Here is a 19,179-nt window from a genome sequence, read left to right as displayed (position 1 = left end):
CTGTTTTATTTGCCCGAAAAGAAAATCGGACGCGATGTAAAATGGGCTGCTGATTCACTATGAGCCTGTTTCACACTATTAATGGAGACCAATTTCACTCCCAGAGAAACTATTTCTTCCTGTTGGGAATCCAGAACAAGGGGACATATTCTTAAAATTAGAACTAGGCTAGTTAAGAGTGAAATCAGGAAGCATTTCTTCACACAAAGGGTAGTGGAAATTTCTTCCCCGAAAGGCTGTGGATGTTGGGTCAATTGATATTTTCAAGACTGAGATCGATAAAAAAAATTTCGATAAGAGTATCGAGAGATATAGAACAAAGGCGAATAAATGGAGGTGAGGTACAAATCAGCCATGATCTAATTGAATGACCAACTCCTGTTCCTTTGTTTCCTGTAAAGCTATCGTTTAATGTCAGATTATTTGAGATTCATAAACTAATTGAGCTTTGCTCTTGTGACCTTACAATGTCACCTGAGCCCACTTGAACAAATTACAATCTTACTCACCCTTAGACATGTAACATTATACAGATTTTGTATAATAACTGTTACAGTTTCAGGTTATTTTTCTGTTCAATTTTCTTGTTCAACAGCCTGATAACGTTTTCAGTAAGCAGACAGTGTCCCTTCCAATCTAAGATCTGTGTGTCTTTTCACAATCTCTCCTTGCAGAGTTACAGACTTAGAGACAATCAATTATTCCAATTGCTGCACTGCTACTGGATTAAGCATGCCCTTCTGTTACACGCCCATACTTACTTTGAATAAATGGAAAATATTATGACACAGAACAGAGATTTGACAGGCTACATTTATTTACAAAATCAGGTAAAATCACAGAATACAGAGAATTAGACTGACATTACAATATGAGACAACTATGATTTATCACATCAGAACCCTCACCAGCCCTTCCCCAGCAGTTAGAACAGTCTCCTGATGTTAAAACAAAGTGCTGTATACAGGAAAGTGACCACTCATAGTCTAGTCGTCTTGTGACCCTCGATAATGCAACATTGTCTCGAGTTGTATTCCTCAGCTCGGGGGTTTCAGGTGAATTGTGAGCCACATGCTCATGGAGTCCCTTTTGTCTGAATGGTCTTCGGACCCTGCTCTTATCCGCTCAATTTCTTTGCAGAAGGAGAGCAGATGAAGTTTGAAGACATTACCAAACAAGAATGCAATTTTTAAATTCAAAATATACTTTATTTCATAGAATGTAAAGATACACACAGTTCAATGTAAATATCACAATTCCAATTCAAAACAATACAATACAGATCATACACACTATGATCCCATTATTACATTTCAAAACACAGTACATATCTTATAATATATGTTGAACATTACAAGATGGGATGGCCTTACAAGGTGGCCTTTCCTCGTAGAGCCTTTGCTTAGGCCGCACCTCGCTTCAGTGCGTCACGTAGCACATACTCCTGGACCTTGGAGTGCACGTCAGTAACACTCAGTCGTGGACAGCTCCTTCAGCTGGAAGACCAACAGGTTTCGGGCGGACCAAAGGGCCTCCTTTACTGAGTTGATGGTCTTCCAGTAGCAATTGATATCTGTCAAGAATGCAATGGAATAACACTACATAGATGCCCAAGGCCATTTCACTGATACATTTTAGGCAGTTTTAACACATAACCACAACAAAACCACATTTGAGTCTGATATCGTACAGTGATTCTGAATTGACTGGCTAGGACCAGTTTACAGAATCCCATTCTAATCACCTTTAAAATAGAGGGAAAAACCCTCTAACACTTGTTTGGGTAGAATGGCATTGGTAATTTTTCTATATATTCAAACTAAAACACAAAGTTCATAACTTGTAATAACACAAAAAACTGTTATTTATTTAAAATTATAAGTTTTGCTGTGGGGGAGAGTTTAAACCAATTTGGCAGGGGAATGGGCACCAGGATGAAACATTAGAGAGGAGAAACAAGGTGCACAGAGGACTGGGAGTGACAAATAGCACTGGAGTAAAGAAGAGTTTAGAAATAGGAGGGATCAGACAGAGGGCAAATGTGAGGCAATCTAAGATGAGTTTAGAGTGCATGTGATTAAATGCACGTAGCGTGACAAATAGGTTGGTGAGCTGCAGGCTCAAGTCGCCACATGGGACTATAATATAGTGGCAATAACAGAGACCTGGCTCAAAGAAGGGGAGGAGTGGGTACTTAATATTCCTGGCTACAAGGTATTCAGGAAAGATAGCGAAGGAAAGAAAGGAGGGGGCTGGCAGCATTGATCAAAGAAACTACTGTAGCACTGGAAAGGGATAATATAGTTGAGGGGTCAAAGACAGAATCTATTTCGTTAGAATTAAGAAACAATAGAGGAGCTATTACACTGCTGCGTGTGTAAAATAGGCCATCAAATAGTGGGAAGGAGATAGAGGAGCAAATTTGTAGACAAATTACAAAAAGAACTATAGAGTAGTGACAATGGGGGACTTCAATTATCCCAGTAAAGACTACAGTAACAATGTAAAGGGCAAAGAGGGGGAGGAATTCCTGAAATGTGTACAAGAGAACTTTCTTGAACATTGTGTTTCCAGCCCAACGAGGAAGGAAGCAGTGCTGAATCTAGTTCTGGGGAATGAAATGGGGCAGGTGGAGTATGTTTCAGTGGGGGAGCATTTGGGGAAGAGTGATCATGCTATCATTAGGTTTAGAATAGTTATGGAAAAGGACAAGGAACAATCAAATGTGAAAATATTTAACTGGAGAAAGGCTAATTTTAGTGAGTTAAAAAGGGATCTTTTCCAAGTAGATTGGAATTGAAAATTGGTAGGCAAAACAATAATTAAACAATGGGAGGCCTTTAAGGAGGAGTAGGGTACAGAGTAGACACATTCCTATGAGGGGGAAATGAAGGGCATCCAAAGCTAGAGCTCCGTGGATGACTAAAGGGAATAAGAGGAGCAAAGAGAGAGTATGAGAATTGATTAGCAGCTAACATAAAAGAGAACCCAAAAGTTTTTTATATACATATAATTAGAAAAAGGGTAGTCAAAGGAAGGGTAGGACTAATTAAGGAGAAAAAGGAGATCTTCTTGTGGAGGCAGAGGGCATGGCTGAGGTACTAAATGAATACTTCACATCCGTCTTCACTACCAAAGAGGATGCTGCCAATGTAGCAGTAAAGGAGGAGGTAGTAGCGATATTGAATAGGATAAACACAGATAAAGAGGCAGTACTTATAGGATTAGCAGAACTCAAAGTAGAAAAGTCACTCGGTCCAGATGAGATGCATCCTAAGTTACTGAGGAAAATAAGGGTGGAAATTGCAGAAGCTCTGGCCACAATCTCCCAATCCTCCTTAAATATGGGGACAGTGCTGGAAGTTATTGGGACTGAATATTAAGCGGGGTGTATAACAGGCAGCCGATGTGATAACGGCTGTTATCATTCAAGACGGATTTCTACCCATGTGAGTCTCCCACTCTCTAATTCTTTGTGTTTACATCTCCTGTTTTTCTTCAACTCTTTTTGTCTCCTTCTTTATCCTTCTCTGTGTCTGCCTGCATGATCGGGAGAGACTTTATCTCATCATTGTCTCTGTAGCTGTCTATCTCTGACTCTTTCTCACTTTTTCTGTTTGTCTCTTTCTCTCTTCAGTATATCTCTGACTCGCCATGTATACCTATCACTCAGCTTTATCTTTCTTGGACTGTGCATGTCTCTCACACACTTTCATTTTCTCTCTCACTTTTTGTATTTGACCTTTTGAACTGGCAGCGGCTCTTTTCTTGCCTTCAGTGCCAGGGTAGGCGTCGCCAACCCAGATGGCGCCAAGGGTGCAAGTAAGCTTGGGCAGTACTGTGTGCGTGAGCCACCGAGGGGCAAAAACTGCAGCACTGAGAGGCGTTGAGCTGGGAGATGGCACAGGAATGGGTGAAAAAGTAGGAATCAAAACATAGACGCATATGTAAACGTGACTGAAGGACAAACAAGCAACACTTAATTTGGGGCACTGAGCTCTGAAGTTGAGCATATTAGCTTCAAGTGTTGTTTTAAGTCCTGGAAATCATTTTAGTTTTAGTCTTGTCTCTCAACACTGACATTTAGCCTCACTTTATTTATAGTCTTGGGAACAAATTTTATCGAAGTTTTAGCTGACTTTATTGCACCCAAATTTTTGTCATATTTTACTTTTAGTCTCATTTTAGTCAAAAATTTAGCTTTTGCTTTCCAAAGTTTCATTCTGAAATTTTCAGCAATATTTCCAAAGTTTATACTTCAAACATTGTCACAATTAATTCATGTGTCACACAACTCACAGTGACACAAGAAGTATTGAGAAATAATAAACTGGCACTTCAATGATAATTAACAACAACTTGAATTTACATAGCACCTATAAGGTAGCAAAATGTCCCAAAGAAGTCTGGATGGAACAATGTAGTTCTTTTGTTGGTGTTTATATTGTACAAACAGAGGCATAGTAAATCAAGTCCACAAACTGGATTTTTGTACTTAAAATCTGATTCTTCATTCTTATCACTTTCAAACTCCCCACCTGTATACAATATATTGAAAATCTTACATTTGCATGCAGTTACTGTTAGCTTTCTCAATTATAAATTTCTATGACCACATTTCTAATGAAAACTGCCTGTGTAAACATGTCACCCTGCAATTACACCCTCCTGCCACTGGAGGTATTGCAACACCACCAATGGTGGGAGTGTGTAAGTACAACATGATATGTTTACATTGGTAGTTTCCATTATAAATAGGGACATAAGAACTTATAATGGTTATATAAAAATAAGGACAAAGTGTATGACTATCAAATGAGGATTGAATTACTTCTGCACACATTGGTCCAATTATCTCCTGCCCTCTAACTATGTTTCACCTGGAGACTACACTTGGTTTTGATTCCCTGTGTATAATGCCAAGGGAGGTCGACTAGTAGAAAATAAAGTGCTCCTAATTAGACTTTTAAAAAGATTTTAAATTGAAGTACATACCTACTTAATATCTTCCTAATTAAGGACCCCAAGACTGAACCCAAGCATCAAAGTCCTTAATTATGAGGAAAGGCTAGAAATGAGGTGATTGAGGTATGTAAGATACGAAGTGGAATAGAAATGTTAAATCTTGGGAGCACTTTTCTAAGTTAAACAGTGACTGCAGGACAAGGGATCATTGGTACCAACTGATAAAAGACAAGTTTGGGCTTGATGTCAGGAGGAACTTATTCACACAAAGAATGCTTAATGCCTAGAATGGACTTCTGGTTCAGGTAGTGGAACCAAAAACTCAGGAGTTATTCAAAAGGCAGCTAGATGCTATGATGGGACAACTGTAGGTTTCTATGGAAGGGTGATTGACCCTTGTCGTCTATACTTACCTTTTGTGAAATTATTTAGAGAAAAAAATTAGAAATTAGTGCAAGTGAGAATCCAGTGGCTCATTAACAATAAACAGTCACATTTCCCACATTACTCCTTGCATTTCCTCTCTCCAAGTTCTACAAAACACGTAATTTCATAGTTTCTGTCCTGCAACGAGCTTTCCCTCCCAAACTCTGTTACCGGACGACATGAGGCAGGTACATAGGGCAAATAACTTGATGCACACATCAGTCACCTTTCCACAAGTAGCACTAAATATTGCATTATTATCACCTACTTGAATTACTTGAACTAAATCTATTGCATTCTACATTTAATCCCACCAGCTTTCACATAATTAAAATATAAATAAATGTGTAATATAGATATACTGTTTAAAGGAAACCTCTGAATTAATAAAATTCATGATGATACCTGGGGACGAGTGCACTGGTGGGTAATTTGTAATTACACTTTTTCTCATTTCTCCCTTTAGTTCACGTGGTATGTTGGAAATGTATTATACATTTAATGCCCATTTTATCAGCCAGAAGATTGTGGGTTCAAGCCCCACACTGGGACTTGAGCACATAAACTAGGCTGACACTTTGTTATAGCACTGAGGGAGTGCTGCATTGTTGGAGGTGCCGTCTTTCAGATTAAACGTTAAACTGAGGCTCTGTCTGTTGAGACTAGCGTAAAAGATGCCACAACACTATTTGAATATGAGCGGGGAGTTGGCTAATATTAGGAACAGGAGTAGGCCATTCCGCCCCTCGAGCCTGTTCTGCCATTCAATTAGATCATTGCTGATCTGTATCTTAACTCCATTTACCCGCCTTGCTTCCATATAGCTTAATACCCTTCCCCAACAAAAGTCTAATCTCAGTCTTAAAATTTCAATTGTTCCCCAGCATCCACAGCCTTTTGGGGGAGAGTTTTCCAGATTTCCACTGCCCTTTGTGTGGAAAAGTGCTTCCTGATTTCGCTTCTGAAAGGCATGGCTCTAATTTTATTATGACCCCCTTGTTCTTGCTTTCCCCCATTAGAGGAAATAGTTTCTCCGCATCTAACCTATCAAATACTTTTAACATTTTAAACACCTTGATCAGATCACCCCTCAATCTTCTATATCCAAGGGAATACAAGCAAAGTTTGTGCAACCTGTCCTCATAATTTAGCCCTCTAAACTCAGGTACCATTATCCCTCAACCAACATCACCAAAACATGTTAGGTGGTCATTGCTGTTTGTGGGACCTTGCGGTGCATAAATTTGCTCCCATGATTGCCTACACAATAACAGTGACTATGCTTCAAAAGTAATTCATTGGCTGTGAAACACTTTCGGGCATCCCGGGGATATGAAGGACACTGTATAAATCCACATTTTTTCTTTCAACACACTTTCTTCTTTGCATTCATTGAATCAATGTGAGATTTTCAGGAGAATCTGTAGTTTTCAAAGGTCAGGATGTAGGAGAACATTCAAATATATATATCAGTTTCGTGCTTGACTAGAACTGGAATGTGTGTGGGTGTGGGGTACCAGTGTGTGTGTGTGTGGAGGGGGGGCAAAGGGCAGCACTTGCTAACATAAAGCATTATTTCTGACGGCAGTGAGCTAAGTACTTAAATGCAGAATGCAATTACAATATTAACAAACTATTTATTTTCACAATTTGTAACCAGGGCTAAATTTTGAAAAATCGGAACAAAAAAATGTATTGGAATAATGAGCTCCCACGAATACCTTGACATTTTTAAAGCTTTTATTTAATAGAAAGCTGCACTTCCGTATAAACGCGCGGTTTGGTTACTGGAATAACTGTAACATGTGATAAACATCCGGCGTTGCGTTAGAGACTATTTTGCTTTGTTTTTGCGTCTGAATGAAACAGGAATGCACGTGTGTGCGTCTCTAAAATTAAGTATAACTTTCCTCAAATGACATTTTCAATGTAAATCTCTTGTTTTTAGGGAAAAAAATTGGAACATTGCACCATTTTCTCCGCGAGGTAACTAAAAACAAGCTACAGGCAGCAAGTAACTTTCCCGGCTGTGAGAAACGCATGGCTGTGTTTGTGGTGGGGGAGGGACCGTGTTAAAAGGAATCAGCTTCGGTCAGCACGCGTTCGCAGTACGATTTCGTGAATTTATCGATTGCACGCTGCTTTTTTGCAATTTATAAATCCACACTTGCAAAATGCGCGTTCCTTGTCTGATTTAAAATGTGGAAATGGCAACAACAAAACAAAAACACACGTTATACAATTAAGGAAACATTATCAGGTTTTATCCCCGAAAGACAGAAGTGTCTTTGTTAGAGAGGATTGGAGAGGGGGGGGGGCTCTATTAGGAAAGAAATGCTTTTGTTATATATATATTGTGTGTGTATATATATACATATATAAATATATTGAATGCTTAAAAAGCAAACGCACTTAAATGCACGACCTTGCAAACTTTGCACTGAGTGAAAAAATAACGCAAAAGAGTTCTCTTTTGAAAAAGTATATAATTTTTGGTCAACATCCAACTCCAGCTGAACCTCCCCCCTTCGTTCTGCTACAGGGGATGTTATTGCACGCTATTTCTTTTCTCTCTTGCTCTTTAAAGACAACAAAAAACACACGAGTGCACGAACAACCCCCCCTCAAATCTCTTTTGGAAACTTTTTTTTTCATTAAAAAGGAATGCAGAAGCGCATCTTTCCAATAAGCAAGTGACACCCACTCCTCCAACTGAGTCTCTATGGGAGAGGGAGGGAGGGAGGGAGGAGGAAAATATATGGGGGGGGGGGGGTGATAAGAGTGCGCGAGACAGAGAGGAGGGGTCGAAGTTCACAGGAAGCGCAGGGGCTGCCATTTTTTTTGGAGCCATCTCTAGATGGAGGGGGCCCGGGGTGTGAGGTGAAACAAAAGCGGCTCCAACCGCCCCCCCCCACCACCCCTCAGCTTTTCCCTCTCGGTTCGGCGTGAGGCGGAGTTTGGATCGCGCGCGCTCCTTTTTTTTTAAAAAATATAAAAATATTATTTATTATTTATTTAGTTCGTTTCCAGAGAGGGGGGGGGGGTGGGGTGGTGTTTTTTTTTTCTTTTTAATCTTTAACTTGGCGGTTGCGATGGAAAGGGCTGCCGAGCAGTCCTGGAACAGCTACACCTACCAGGTGAGCCAGCACAGCGCCGACATGTTGAAGAAACTCAACGGTCAGAGGAAGAACGGGGGCCGCTTCTGCGATGTGGTGCTGCGGGTGGGCGACGAGAGCTTCCCGGCTCACAAGGCCGTGCTGGCCGCCTGCAGCGACTACTTCGAGTCGGTGTTCGGCTCGCCCGTCGACGAGGCCCAAGGCCGCGAGCTGGAGATGCACACCATCAGCGCCAAGGTCTTCAGGGACATCCTGGACTTCGCCTACACCTCCCGTATCGTGGTGAGGCTGGAGAGCTTCCCCGAGCTCATGACGGCCGCCAAGTTCCTGCTCATGAGGTCCATTATCGAAATCTGCCAGGAGGTCATCAAGCAGTCCAACGTCCAGATCATGGTGCCACCAGCCAGGGGGGACATGATGCTCTTCCGCCCTGCTAATGTGGACTTTGGCTTCGCCCTAGACCTGGCTGCCGCTGCCTGTGCCAATGGCAACTTTGTGGGTGAAAATGGGCACCTGCAGGGTGCTGGCGATGTCAAGGTAGGTAGCCCGGGTGCCACAGCTGCCCTGCCATCCCTGCAGGGCTCCTTGCCTGTGGTGGACAGCTTGGTGACTTCGCCCTCCACGCCGCCCCTCATGGCCGGCCAGTTCCAGGCCCCTGTGAATTTGGTCGGTGCGGACCACACCAAGGTCGTCAAGAGGGGGCGCGGGCGGCCTCGGAAGACTTCCCTGTTCGACCTGCCGATGCTGGCAGCCCCGCTGGCGATGAGGGACGAGGGGTTTTACCCCTGCAGCTTCTGCGGGAAAGTGTTCAAGAATGCCAATCGCCTGCTACTCCACGAGGCGCAGCACACCGGGCTGAACGTGGAACTGGGGTCAGGGGAGAATCCGCTACCGGGACTTGGGGACAATCTGCTGGCCACCTCAAGCGGCCTCGATGTTCCTCGTAAGAGAGGCAGAATGCGGAAAAACGTGGCCTGTGAACTCTGTGGCAAAGCTTTCCGGGATGTTTACCACTTGAACCGTCACAAACTGTCGCATTCGGGCGAAAAGCCGTTCGAGTGTCCCATCTGCCACCAGCGGTTTAAGCGGAAAGACCGGATGACCTATCACATTCGGTCTCACGACGGAGCAGTGGGCAAACCCTACATTTGCATCAGCTGCGGGAAGGGCTTTTCCAGGTGAGTAGAAAGGGTTAATTTTTCCTTGCCTCTTTTCGTGCTGAATATGAAAGAACTCCATCTGGTTAGCACAGCGAGTATTGTGCTAGTGATGAGGAGAAACCAGTCTGAAAAACAGTGAAATTGTAATTCTAGGAGTATGAAATTTTTATATTATCTCCACTTGAACTGTCAAACCTGTGTATCTTAAGAACGTATTTAGAACTGTGTAACACTGGGTACCAGTCTGTCACTGGTGGTGGGTGCAATTTCAGGGGATGAATTAAGAAGCATATTGCAAAAGATTAAAATCTTGTGCTTTCCCACCCCCCTCTAATGTACTGGTATGAATACACAAAATAAACCTGAAGCATACCAACGATAGAAAAATTATGAATGCTGGAAATGTGAATTAGAAAGAGGAAATAATGTAATCTCACAACAGGTTGGTCAGTATCTGAATGAGAAAGTCCTGTTAACCAGGTTTGAAGATTCCATCAAAATAGTGTCACCCTGTGTGACTGGCACTTAAGGCAATGGACAGTCTAACTGAGGACAGCGTTTCTAAGCTGTATTGTTGCTGCCGACAAGTAGTCTTGTATTGCTTACCATTCCAAAACACGTGTACTGCATTAGTAAGATTGCTTCAGTTCTCAAACTTCGTGCTTCAGTGCAATGCGTGTGGGCAATTGCATATTTCAATTCTGAATGCAGTTTGGGGGCACAAAATGGGGAAAATATTCAATATTATGTACCATTAAACTCCAGTAATCTTGGCCAATGACTCTCTTAAACAGAGACAACACAGGCCTGTTAGACAAAGAAGCAGGATGGAGTTAAAGCTCCTATTGTTTTTCAGTAACTAGTTTGTATCTGTGAACTTGAATTGGGAGCTATAGTAAAAGAACGCAGCTTTCATTTCTGAAAATCTGTGATGCTCCTTATTTATTTCAGTACTTGTTTTAACAAAATATGCTTTCCTATTTTCCACCTTTTTAGACTCCACCATTTTGTAAGCTGTTTCCCCCCCCACCAGCGTTATTTACAGACCATTGATAGGCACCCGGCTTACAGGCCTGTGTGATTGCTGATGAGCTAACAACCAGGAGCAGCACTAGTTCATTCAACTTCTGAATTTTGTCTTTTTTAGTTTCTCTCTCTGCCTTCCAAGATTGCCCAGCTGAGATTTCAGAAACGAGTGTTTTACGTTAATGCGTCCTGTTGCTGTGCCACTGGCCTGACCCCTCTTTCTTGTGACTTTTTAAAATGTTTTCCTCTGCTCCCCAAGGCTTTAGGGGTGGGAAAGAGAGTCAGGTGGGCAAGCAGTAAGCTCCGAGGCTCATCTAATATCACCGTAAAACTGGCTGCTGGGGGTGGGGGCAAATCATTGGCCATCTGATGTTTTTTTTCTCTTCAACCTACCCTACCCACCAGTAGGCAGCTGGGCTTGGGGCTTCCCCACAGTGATGTGGCTGAGACAGGCAGCTTAGGGTTTGGGGGAACCATATATAAAACTACTTCTAATTTAATCCTCGTGCTTCATATTTAATTTTTACCCGCTTTTCAGATTGAACCAGTGCTGTCGCTAGGATTCGGTAAAAGTGTCTCGGTGGGGCTGTGAAACGTTCGTACTGTGAAAATCACCAGCACGGTTATGGATTTTGGGTTAGATTTTTAGATAATGGATGGAGAATCTGGCTCCCTGACTGTGTCCCTCACATGAGAAATATGTTGCTCAATGAAGTGTATTGGGCTTAAGTGCAGTTTTTATGTTAAACTATTTTTCCAATACATTAAGTAAGTCTAGGGTCAACGCTGAAGAATCCTGTCCCAGCTTTGCGGGTACGTGAGTTTGGGTTCAGGCAGAGATTGCATAATGAGAATTTCAAGATTTAGTATATATGACTAAAGTTTCCCGCCTGAAGTAATTTTGTGTCAGTGAAGTGACTGCCCAAGAAGCATAATCGCAACAGAGAGCAGCCAAGGCCTGGGGAGTTGGGGTGCCAGGAGAGTGTGCCACGTAGAAGAGTGGTTGGATGGGTCTGTGGCAGTTCCTCCTCCTTCCCCCGACGGTGAGTTCCTGATCTTGGCCATGTGGGAAAGTGCGGGGCGGGGGGATTGAGCTGAGCCATTTTTTCGTAGGGAGAGAAAATGAATTGCCAGTCACCATAGCTACTTTGGTATCTCCCAGGGGCTGAATAAAGAGCAGCAGTGACAGAGGCCTAGGAGCAGGCTGGCTGTCCCTCCTCTCTGTTGGGGCTTGGGAGTAACTCAGAATAAGAGATGGGTCAAACAGGAAATAACAGTTGCCTTCACTCCCCCAATAAAAACCATATTGCTGAGGCCACGGTGAGTCTGTGCAGGAGTAGCCAAGCAATTCTGTCTTTGTGTGCCACATAGATATATATCATGGGACCTTGGGCCACGCATAAAGTCTAAATCCTTGTTCCCATTAACTTGCTGTTGCTAATAGCCCTTGGTGTTCTGATTTAAGATTTATCCAACAATGAGGAACATTGTTTAGAACAGCCTTTAAAAGGCTCTGGTCCCATAAAATTTGAGGACAGATAATATAAGCGCAGATGAGACTGATTTCTTTTGGGCTTCAAGGGCTCGATTGACTGGGCTTGAGGGCTGCGTTTGGCCCATGGCAGCAGTTTGGACATCCAAGGGTTAGTGCACCACCATACAGCTGCAGCACTTTTGTGTGGTAAGGTTTTGCTTGGGCTGAGCTAGTTAGGGAGCGGTGAAGAACTGTATTCTTCAGTAACTGGCTGAGTTGCCTGCAGGTACCGCATCGTGCAGTGATGCATCCTTACTTCTCCTGCCTTTTAGGAAGAGAAAAAATTGGGGGGGGGGAGGGGAAAGAGAGAGAAACAATATAAACATGCTTTATTATAAACATGTATTCTGGCATCTGCTTGATTTAATGTTTACACTTAATTTTATAACTACATGCTTAAACTAAAAATAGGAAAATAATAATTACACTTAAGAAGTAACTCATTAGTTGTAAAGCACTTTGGGATATACCGAGGATGTGAAAAGTGCTGGCCAAATGCAAGTTCTTTCTTTCACCCTCACTGGAACTTCTAGCTTTCATGCAGCTGTACTTGCCAATGACTGGATATTGCCGGTGTGTTTGGTTGTAATTTTTCAACAGTGTTACTTCAAGGCCAACGAATCCCCAGTCACAGGCACGGAGCCTTGTAACTTACTGGTCCAGGGACCCTGCGATCTGCACACGTGATGAACTCTTGATTTCAGTTGTGCTACTCTGGGCATTTATCCAGTGGAAGCTAAGCACTTTCCTCCTCCCCCACAGGAAGATGGGAGAGGTGGAGAGAACTGTACGGCCAGCAGTTGTATTTTAACAAGGTTCTTTCACTTGCTGTAAGGAAACTGGGATATCCCTGCCTCCAGATTGCATTCTCTTGACGTTTTCTGCAGAATGAGAAAAGGAGCAGACACAGCACTGGATTACAGCTCAGTCAGTATCTCACAGCTGGGCAGGCCAAGAAAGGAGGTGCATGGAACAGAAAATCTGCTGAAGGCCACAGGGTGTTGTGGTTTGTTTGGGAGGAGGGTGTTGGTGCTGCAACTGGGCCCAGGGCCATATTATGACTATTATTGCTTTAGAGAGTGCAGAGATCTAATTGGCTACACCTTCCGAACTAGTTGCAGATGTCCTTGACTCGTACCACAAAACCTGCAGTGCACCTTGAACCAGCCAGCGCTTAAACCTAATACAGAATAGAAAAGAAGCTTTTGGACTAGAAGGTTGCTGGTAACTATAAATAAAATCCTGTAATTATTTTTAAGAAAGGAGATGCCCCAAGCGGACTAATAAACTTCACAATGACACATAGTTACTCCCTTCCACTTTAAAAACTAGGTTGTGCAATGCTAAATGTATACTGGGAGGATCAGCTGTTGGGAGACAGGTTCCAAAATGGTGCCCTGGTAAGGTTAATCAAATATAGTGATTTAAAAGAACTACCCTAAGTTAACAAAAAAGTATATGTTCAAACATAGCTTGTTCAGTCAGGGGCCTGAATGATTAATTTGTGCATTGATCATGGGTGGAACTCCCTTTATAATGATACCAGCTGGTCCCTTTCACTCTTTTATAGTCAGTATTTACCTTTGACATTTCATAACTGGAAAGGTAACAACCTGTAGAAATCTGCTAAAATAATGCCCTTTAATTGTTTATTTCATTGATTTTATTACAATTTAACTTTAATTCTAATTGAAATTGTGTGGTTTCTATTTTTAATATAACCTCCTGCTTAGTGAACTTAAGACAGTTGCTATTTTTGTGGCTTTTCACCAGTCTCCAGTAACCTTTCATACTCGGCTATTGGTGTTTTTCTGATTGACACATCACATTGTACCTTTGCAAGTGGTGAAGTTCCTTTTTTATATTGCATGTTGTGGTTCTAGTTATGGCCTTGTGTCTTTGCACCATTGGCTTTTAAGTGCATTGTTGTATGAGGTGCAGCTGTACATGCTGTTTTTTTGAAAAGATAAATTGTCTTGGCACTGGATGTCTATGTAAACCTGGTAGAAATTCCAAGCTTGGTTTAGACTATAGCTCAAAAAAAGGTGGAGGATTATATTCTATCATTGGGATTAATTGTGGCTAAAATGCATAGGGGTAGATTGTGTAGGTCATGATAGAAAGTAGATGTGGGTGGATTTTCAGTGTGTTGCCTGCCACAACAAAACTGAAGTCTGCTGGTAGGAAAATGAGACTTTCAATCAAAGTTCACTTATTTGGAGAAACCTTTGTGAAACCAGAGTCCACGGTCGGAACCAGCACCAGGGCTGAAAAGGGTAGGAGAAGTTGAAGTAAACCTGGAAGTTAGTGTTTAACTGATGCTAAGCCTTGGTTTTAAAAGTATGTAATTTGCAGGAGATGGTGAAGACTGAGGGAGGTGAGGAGTTGTACAGGTTGGAGGTGCTGGGAATGAATGAGTAGGAAGAGGAGACTGATGCGGCTTGAATTCAGTGCAGGGGTGCAAGAGCATGTAGGACAGTATATTTGGAGCTTAGGATAGATAACACCAACTTGCATATATACATAGTGCCTTTTAAGGTAGAAAAACATCACTACACGGAGATGTAATCAGAAAAAAAGAGAGGAAAGTTCGATGGAGCAATGAACATAAGGCAGTTATTTCCAGTTACTGACATTAACTACCAGAAGTGAACTGCCTGACTTGTGTAGTCGACTTGTTTCCTACTCCACGCCAGTGGCAAGGAATGGAAAATTAGGTTGAATGTACACGTACAGATAACTGTAACACTTAAAACTATTTAATTTGTAAAATGTAGAGATTTATTTCTAGATACAAAAAGCCAAATGCCTCCAGGTTACAGCTGTTATAATTAGTGTGCTATAGCCAAAAGGTCAACAAAGCCTCTGAAGCTGCAAAGGATGCCTGAAGCTGCAGGAAGTGCACCAGTGAGTCACATTAAACGGCTTGGCAGAAAATGGCATTCAGCATTTGGCTGTGGAAGACCCAGATGTGTTCAAGGATAGAATGATTAACTTGGATAGAAGTAAGGAAGAACCAAATATTCCACCCTGGGAAAGAGATCTGATCCATCCATTGACTCCACTGGTTCTGGTAAGATTATCATTATATGAAACCTGCTCTGTTACTTCACAGATAACAGTCTCTGTCATTGTATAACATGCATTGCAGTAATAGCCACTGTAAAGCATGTTAAAAGCTGGTGGCCCATAATTAGTTGCTCTTATTTGTTAAGTCTTCAAATTTTTCTTCTCTGTCCTTCAGTTTATTGTGAATTAAGGCCAAGCTTTGCCTTTCTTGTATCTACAGAGATGATTTGTCCAAGCCTTTGTCTCCAGGGTTGGACTGTAGCAAGCCATAGTGATCTTGGAGGAGAGTTTGCCCAATACGCAGAATATTGGTGGCTGAAGAAAGGAGGGCAATGAAAGATGTCTGTGCAACCAAATCTGTGTGGAAAGCAAAACTTTTATATGGAGCTATCCTCTGCAAAAGGTGAAAGGAACACATCGGCCAGAGTGGACAGTTGATGTCCATTCATTTCCATGCTACACGTCCAGAGCATGCTGGAGGAAGAACTTTGCCCCATACATTGAAGGCTAGATGTGTTAAGTTGTAAAATGTTTTACAATATTGTAGGGCTCGGTTGTTGGAGAATATTGTATCTCTAGTCAAACTCACACACTGAGACTTTTCCATTTATCATCTGTACTGTGCTGGGATGTTGCCATGTAGGCCTCTATAGAATTAGCTGAAGGTCATCTTGAGGTTATGTTGGGGCATTATCTAGTTGTACAGTGGCTGATATGCCACTCCATCAGAAGGGTGACTCTGGAGGGTTGTGTGGTCCTCCCAAAGTTCTTCAAATAACGATATGACATAAAAGAATCGAGTGTCTTTTCAATCTGATTATCACAGCAATCCTAATTTAAATTTTTGGAGAGCAGGGATCTCCCCTTTTTCTCGCTCTGTGACCACTCTGATAGAGCGCTCTGTGCATGCATGTATCCAGGCTGATGTAGGTCTTCCTTAGGCAAAAAGGTTGGAGTTCCAGCCAGGCACAAGCCAAGCAGTGTAAAAACGGTTCAGCGAACTGCAGTTATGGTCTCAGATTGGTAGTTACCATGTGAATGCATCCTAATAGTGGGGATTTAAAAAAAAATTCTTGTCACTTGGGATCAATCAACGCCTTTAAACGGAGAGTGAAAGCCTCTATTTTTATATAAAGAATTGATATCTATAGTTTACAAAAATTAATCTCCTCCCTCCCCCCCCCCCCCCCCCCCCCAACACAGTTAGAAGTTAATTGGACAAAAAATGATGATTGTATTTTTACAAAAAATCTTGCACTGTGGAGTAAAAACACCATTAAGGCTGTGATTTAAAAATGTTTGAATTTAAACACTCAGCAATCAGTGTCTTGAAAATTAAAAAAGTGAACTCTTGAGCTTGAAGTGTTCTAAAATGCAAAAGATATGCCTTTAAAGAGCCAGAGCTGGAAATAAATCTTACCATCCAGTTTTCATTTTGCATTCAATATTGATATGAACATGCCAGGTCCTGCCTCTAGAGTTGTAGCATAGCTGCTCAGAATGGAAAATGAGGTAAATAAAATCTAATAAATTAAATAAGATGTTTTTAATGAAATGTGGTAATTTTGAGGAAAATTATGAACAAAGATCTCTCTTTCAACTGTAGAAGAAGCCTACCACAAATGGATTGGAGGTCATTATTGACACCCAACATTCTGGCAGGCTTCGGCGAGCTATAGGCAGCTAATTGGAGGGATAGTCACATTATTTTCACAGAACAAATTGAGTGCTAAGGTATCAAGGAGGAATTGGTCATTTAGTTCAACCAAATTCCTAGAGGAATCATGGTAGTTTCTGATCACCCAGTTCCCGTGGACCATTCAGATCACTGGAAAAGTAATGGTGGCATAGATTACTTGATTCCCACCAGCCAATCAAATCACTGGAAGGTGACAGATTGAATGGGCTAATCAGATTGCCAGAAGAGGAAACCCTGTTATAGTTTTCAATGACTGATGTCTTCAGTTAGGATGTTCTACTAGTATTTTCAGTCAATCTGCCTTCATTGCATTTCAAAAGTAATTAATTATATGTAAAGAACTTCAATATGTTTGAATACAGTCCCATCTTTGGTACATTAAGTCAGAGGGTTGCAAACTCAAGCACTTGACACATGACTGGTCTCGTTATTCATTAGACATATTGCACACTTCCATGCCTCACTTTCCTCAGCCAAATCCTCCTCCAGGATCATCCTGGCAAGTAAGGACAATCTAAAGCTCCCTGTCTCCATGTTGAACAGCTTCCTTAAATCCTTTTTCCCTGCCCCCCCTCCCCCCTCCTTCAAGTCACCTTGAATGCAAAGTGCAAAGAGCTCATGGATTTCTTTGTCTCTACGATTGAGACCATGTTTGTAGTTTGCTCTGCTGACGCCTCACTTCCTTGCCACTTGCCCTCCCTCCGCCTGATCCAATTTCTCTACCGTTTCCCTCCCTTAATCCTGGTCTCTCCATGCTTATCTCTTCCATGACTCCCACCTCAATCTCGTCCCTGCTTAAATTTTGACCACTCAGTTACCCTTCCTAGCTCCAGTGCTTGCTGACATTCTTCATGGCTCTTCTTGTTCAGGCACCATACCTCTTGTTTTCAAAACCACCCTTTTCATCATCACCCTCCACAAAATATCTACCCTTGACTTATCCGCCTTTTCCAGCTTACTGCTCCATGATAACATTCCTTGTCTCTCTGAAGTCCTCAAATATCTTGTTGCCTCTGATCTCTCCCGAAACTCCTTGATTGATTTTCTTCAGTCCATTATCTGCCCTATTCACAGCACCAGTACCCCTGTGGCCAAAGTCACAGATGACATCCTTTATTACTATGCTGTATTATCCCTCCTTGTTGCACTCAACCTCTTTGCAGTGTTTCATACGATGAACCAAGCCATCCCCTTCCATCACCTCTGGTGTCCAGCTCTGTGGGATCGTCCTCATGTGCTTCCACTTTTACAGGTCCCAAAGCAGCTGGTGCATTTTCTGCACAGTAACTACTGGAAGATCTCCACGGATCTATCCTTGACCATCTCCTCTTCCTCATCTACATGCTGCAGCTCGAAGATCCCATCTTCAGCCATGTCCACATGTATGCTTATGATACCCAGCTGTACCTTTCCTCCACTTCCCATGATGCCTAGATTTCTTGATAGGGTCAAGGACAAGAGGACATAGATTTAAGGTGATTGACAAAAGAAGCAAAGGTGACATGAGGAAAACTTTTTTTACACAGTGAGTGGTTAGGATCTGGAATGCACTGCCCGAGGGGCTGGTGGAGGCAGATTCGATCATGGTCTTCAAAAGGGAACTGGATAAGTACTTGAAATAAAAAATTTTGCAGGGCTATGGGGAAAGGGTGGGAGAGTGGGACTGCTGGATTACTCTTGCGTAGAGCTGGCGCGGACTTGATGGGCCGAATGGCTTCTTTCTGTGCTGTAATCTTTCTATGATTCCTCAACATGATAACAGGCTGCCAGATTGCCTGTTATCATGTTGTGGACGAGTCAAAATTTTCCCCAACATGTTCATGAACATCTCGAACATCAAAACCATAATTTTTGGCTCCTGACATAGCCGCTGCTGTCTTGTCACTGACTACAAGTCCCCCTCCTCATTCACTCATTCAGGTTGAACCGATGTGGAACTTTGTTCGGTTTGACCCAGAGCTGAGCTTCAAACCCCATATCTGATCTATCATCAAGACTTTATTTCCATCTCTGTGGTATCACCCTATCTGCAGGCCATCTGGCCTTTCCCAAAAATACCTCCATTTCCCATTCCCTCGATTATCTATCCAATATATCTGTCTTTTTGGGCAGTCCATTCCATACGTTCACACCCTCTAAATCTAAATTCTACATCTTGCACTCGTTCTCATGTAAACAGAACAA

At 42.2% G+C, this 19,179-nt stretch overlaps 1 protein-coding gene across 2 annotated transcripts in view; it reads left to right on the top strand.

Annotated features, from left to right (window-relative positions):
- Positions 1-8,473: 8,473 nt before the first annotated feature.
- patz1 (POZ/BTB and AT hook containing zinc finger 1) overlaps positions 8,474-19,179 on the top strand; it is a 57,114-nt gene continuing 46,408 nt past the window's right edge. For both annotated transcript variants that reach the window (XM_068005497.1, XM_068005496.1), the window contains exon 1: positions 8,474-9,685. In XM_068005497.1, the coding sequence (XP_067861598.1) occupies positions 8,484-9,685 (1,202 nt within the window). In that variant the 5' untranslated portion in view covers positions 8,474-8,483. The remainder of the gene's footprint in view (positions 9,686-19,179) is intronic.

This window comes from Heptranchias perlo, chromosome 25 (assembly GCF_035084215.1).
Source record: "Heptranchias perlo isolate sHepPer1 chromosome 25, sHepPer1.hap1, whole genome shotgun sequence".
Lineage (NCBI taxonomy): Eukaryota > Metazoa > Chordata > Chondrichthyes > Hexanchiformes > Hexanchidae > Heptranchias > Heptranchias perlo.
Note: the sequence above shows the minus strand (reverse complement) of the source record. Positions and strands in the feature narration are given on the sequence as shown.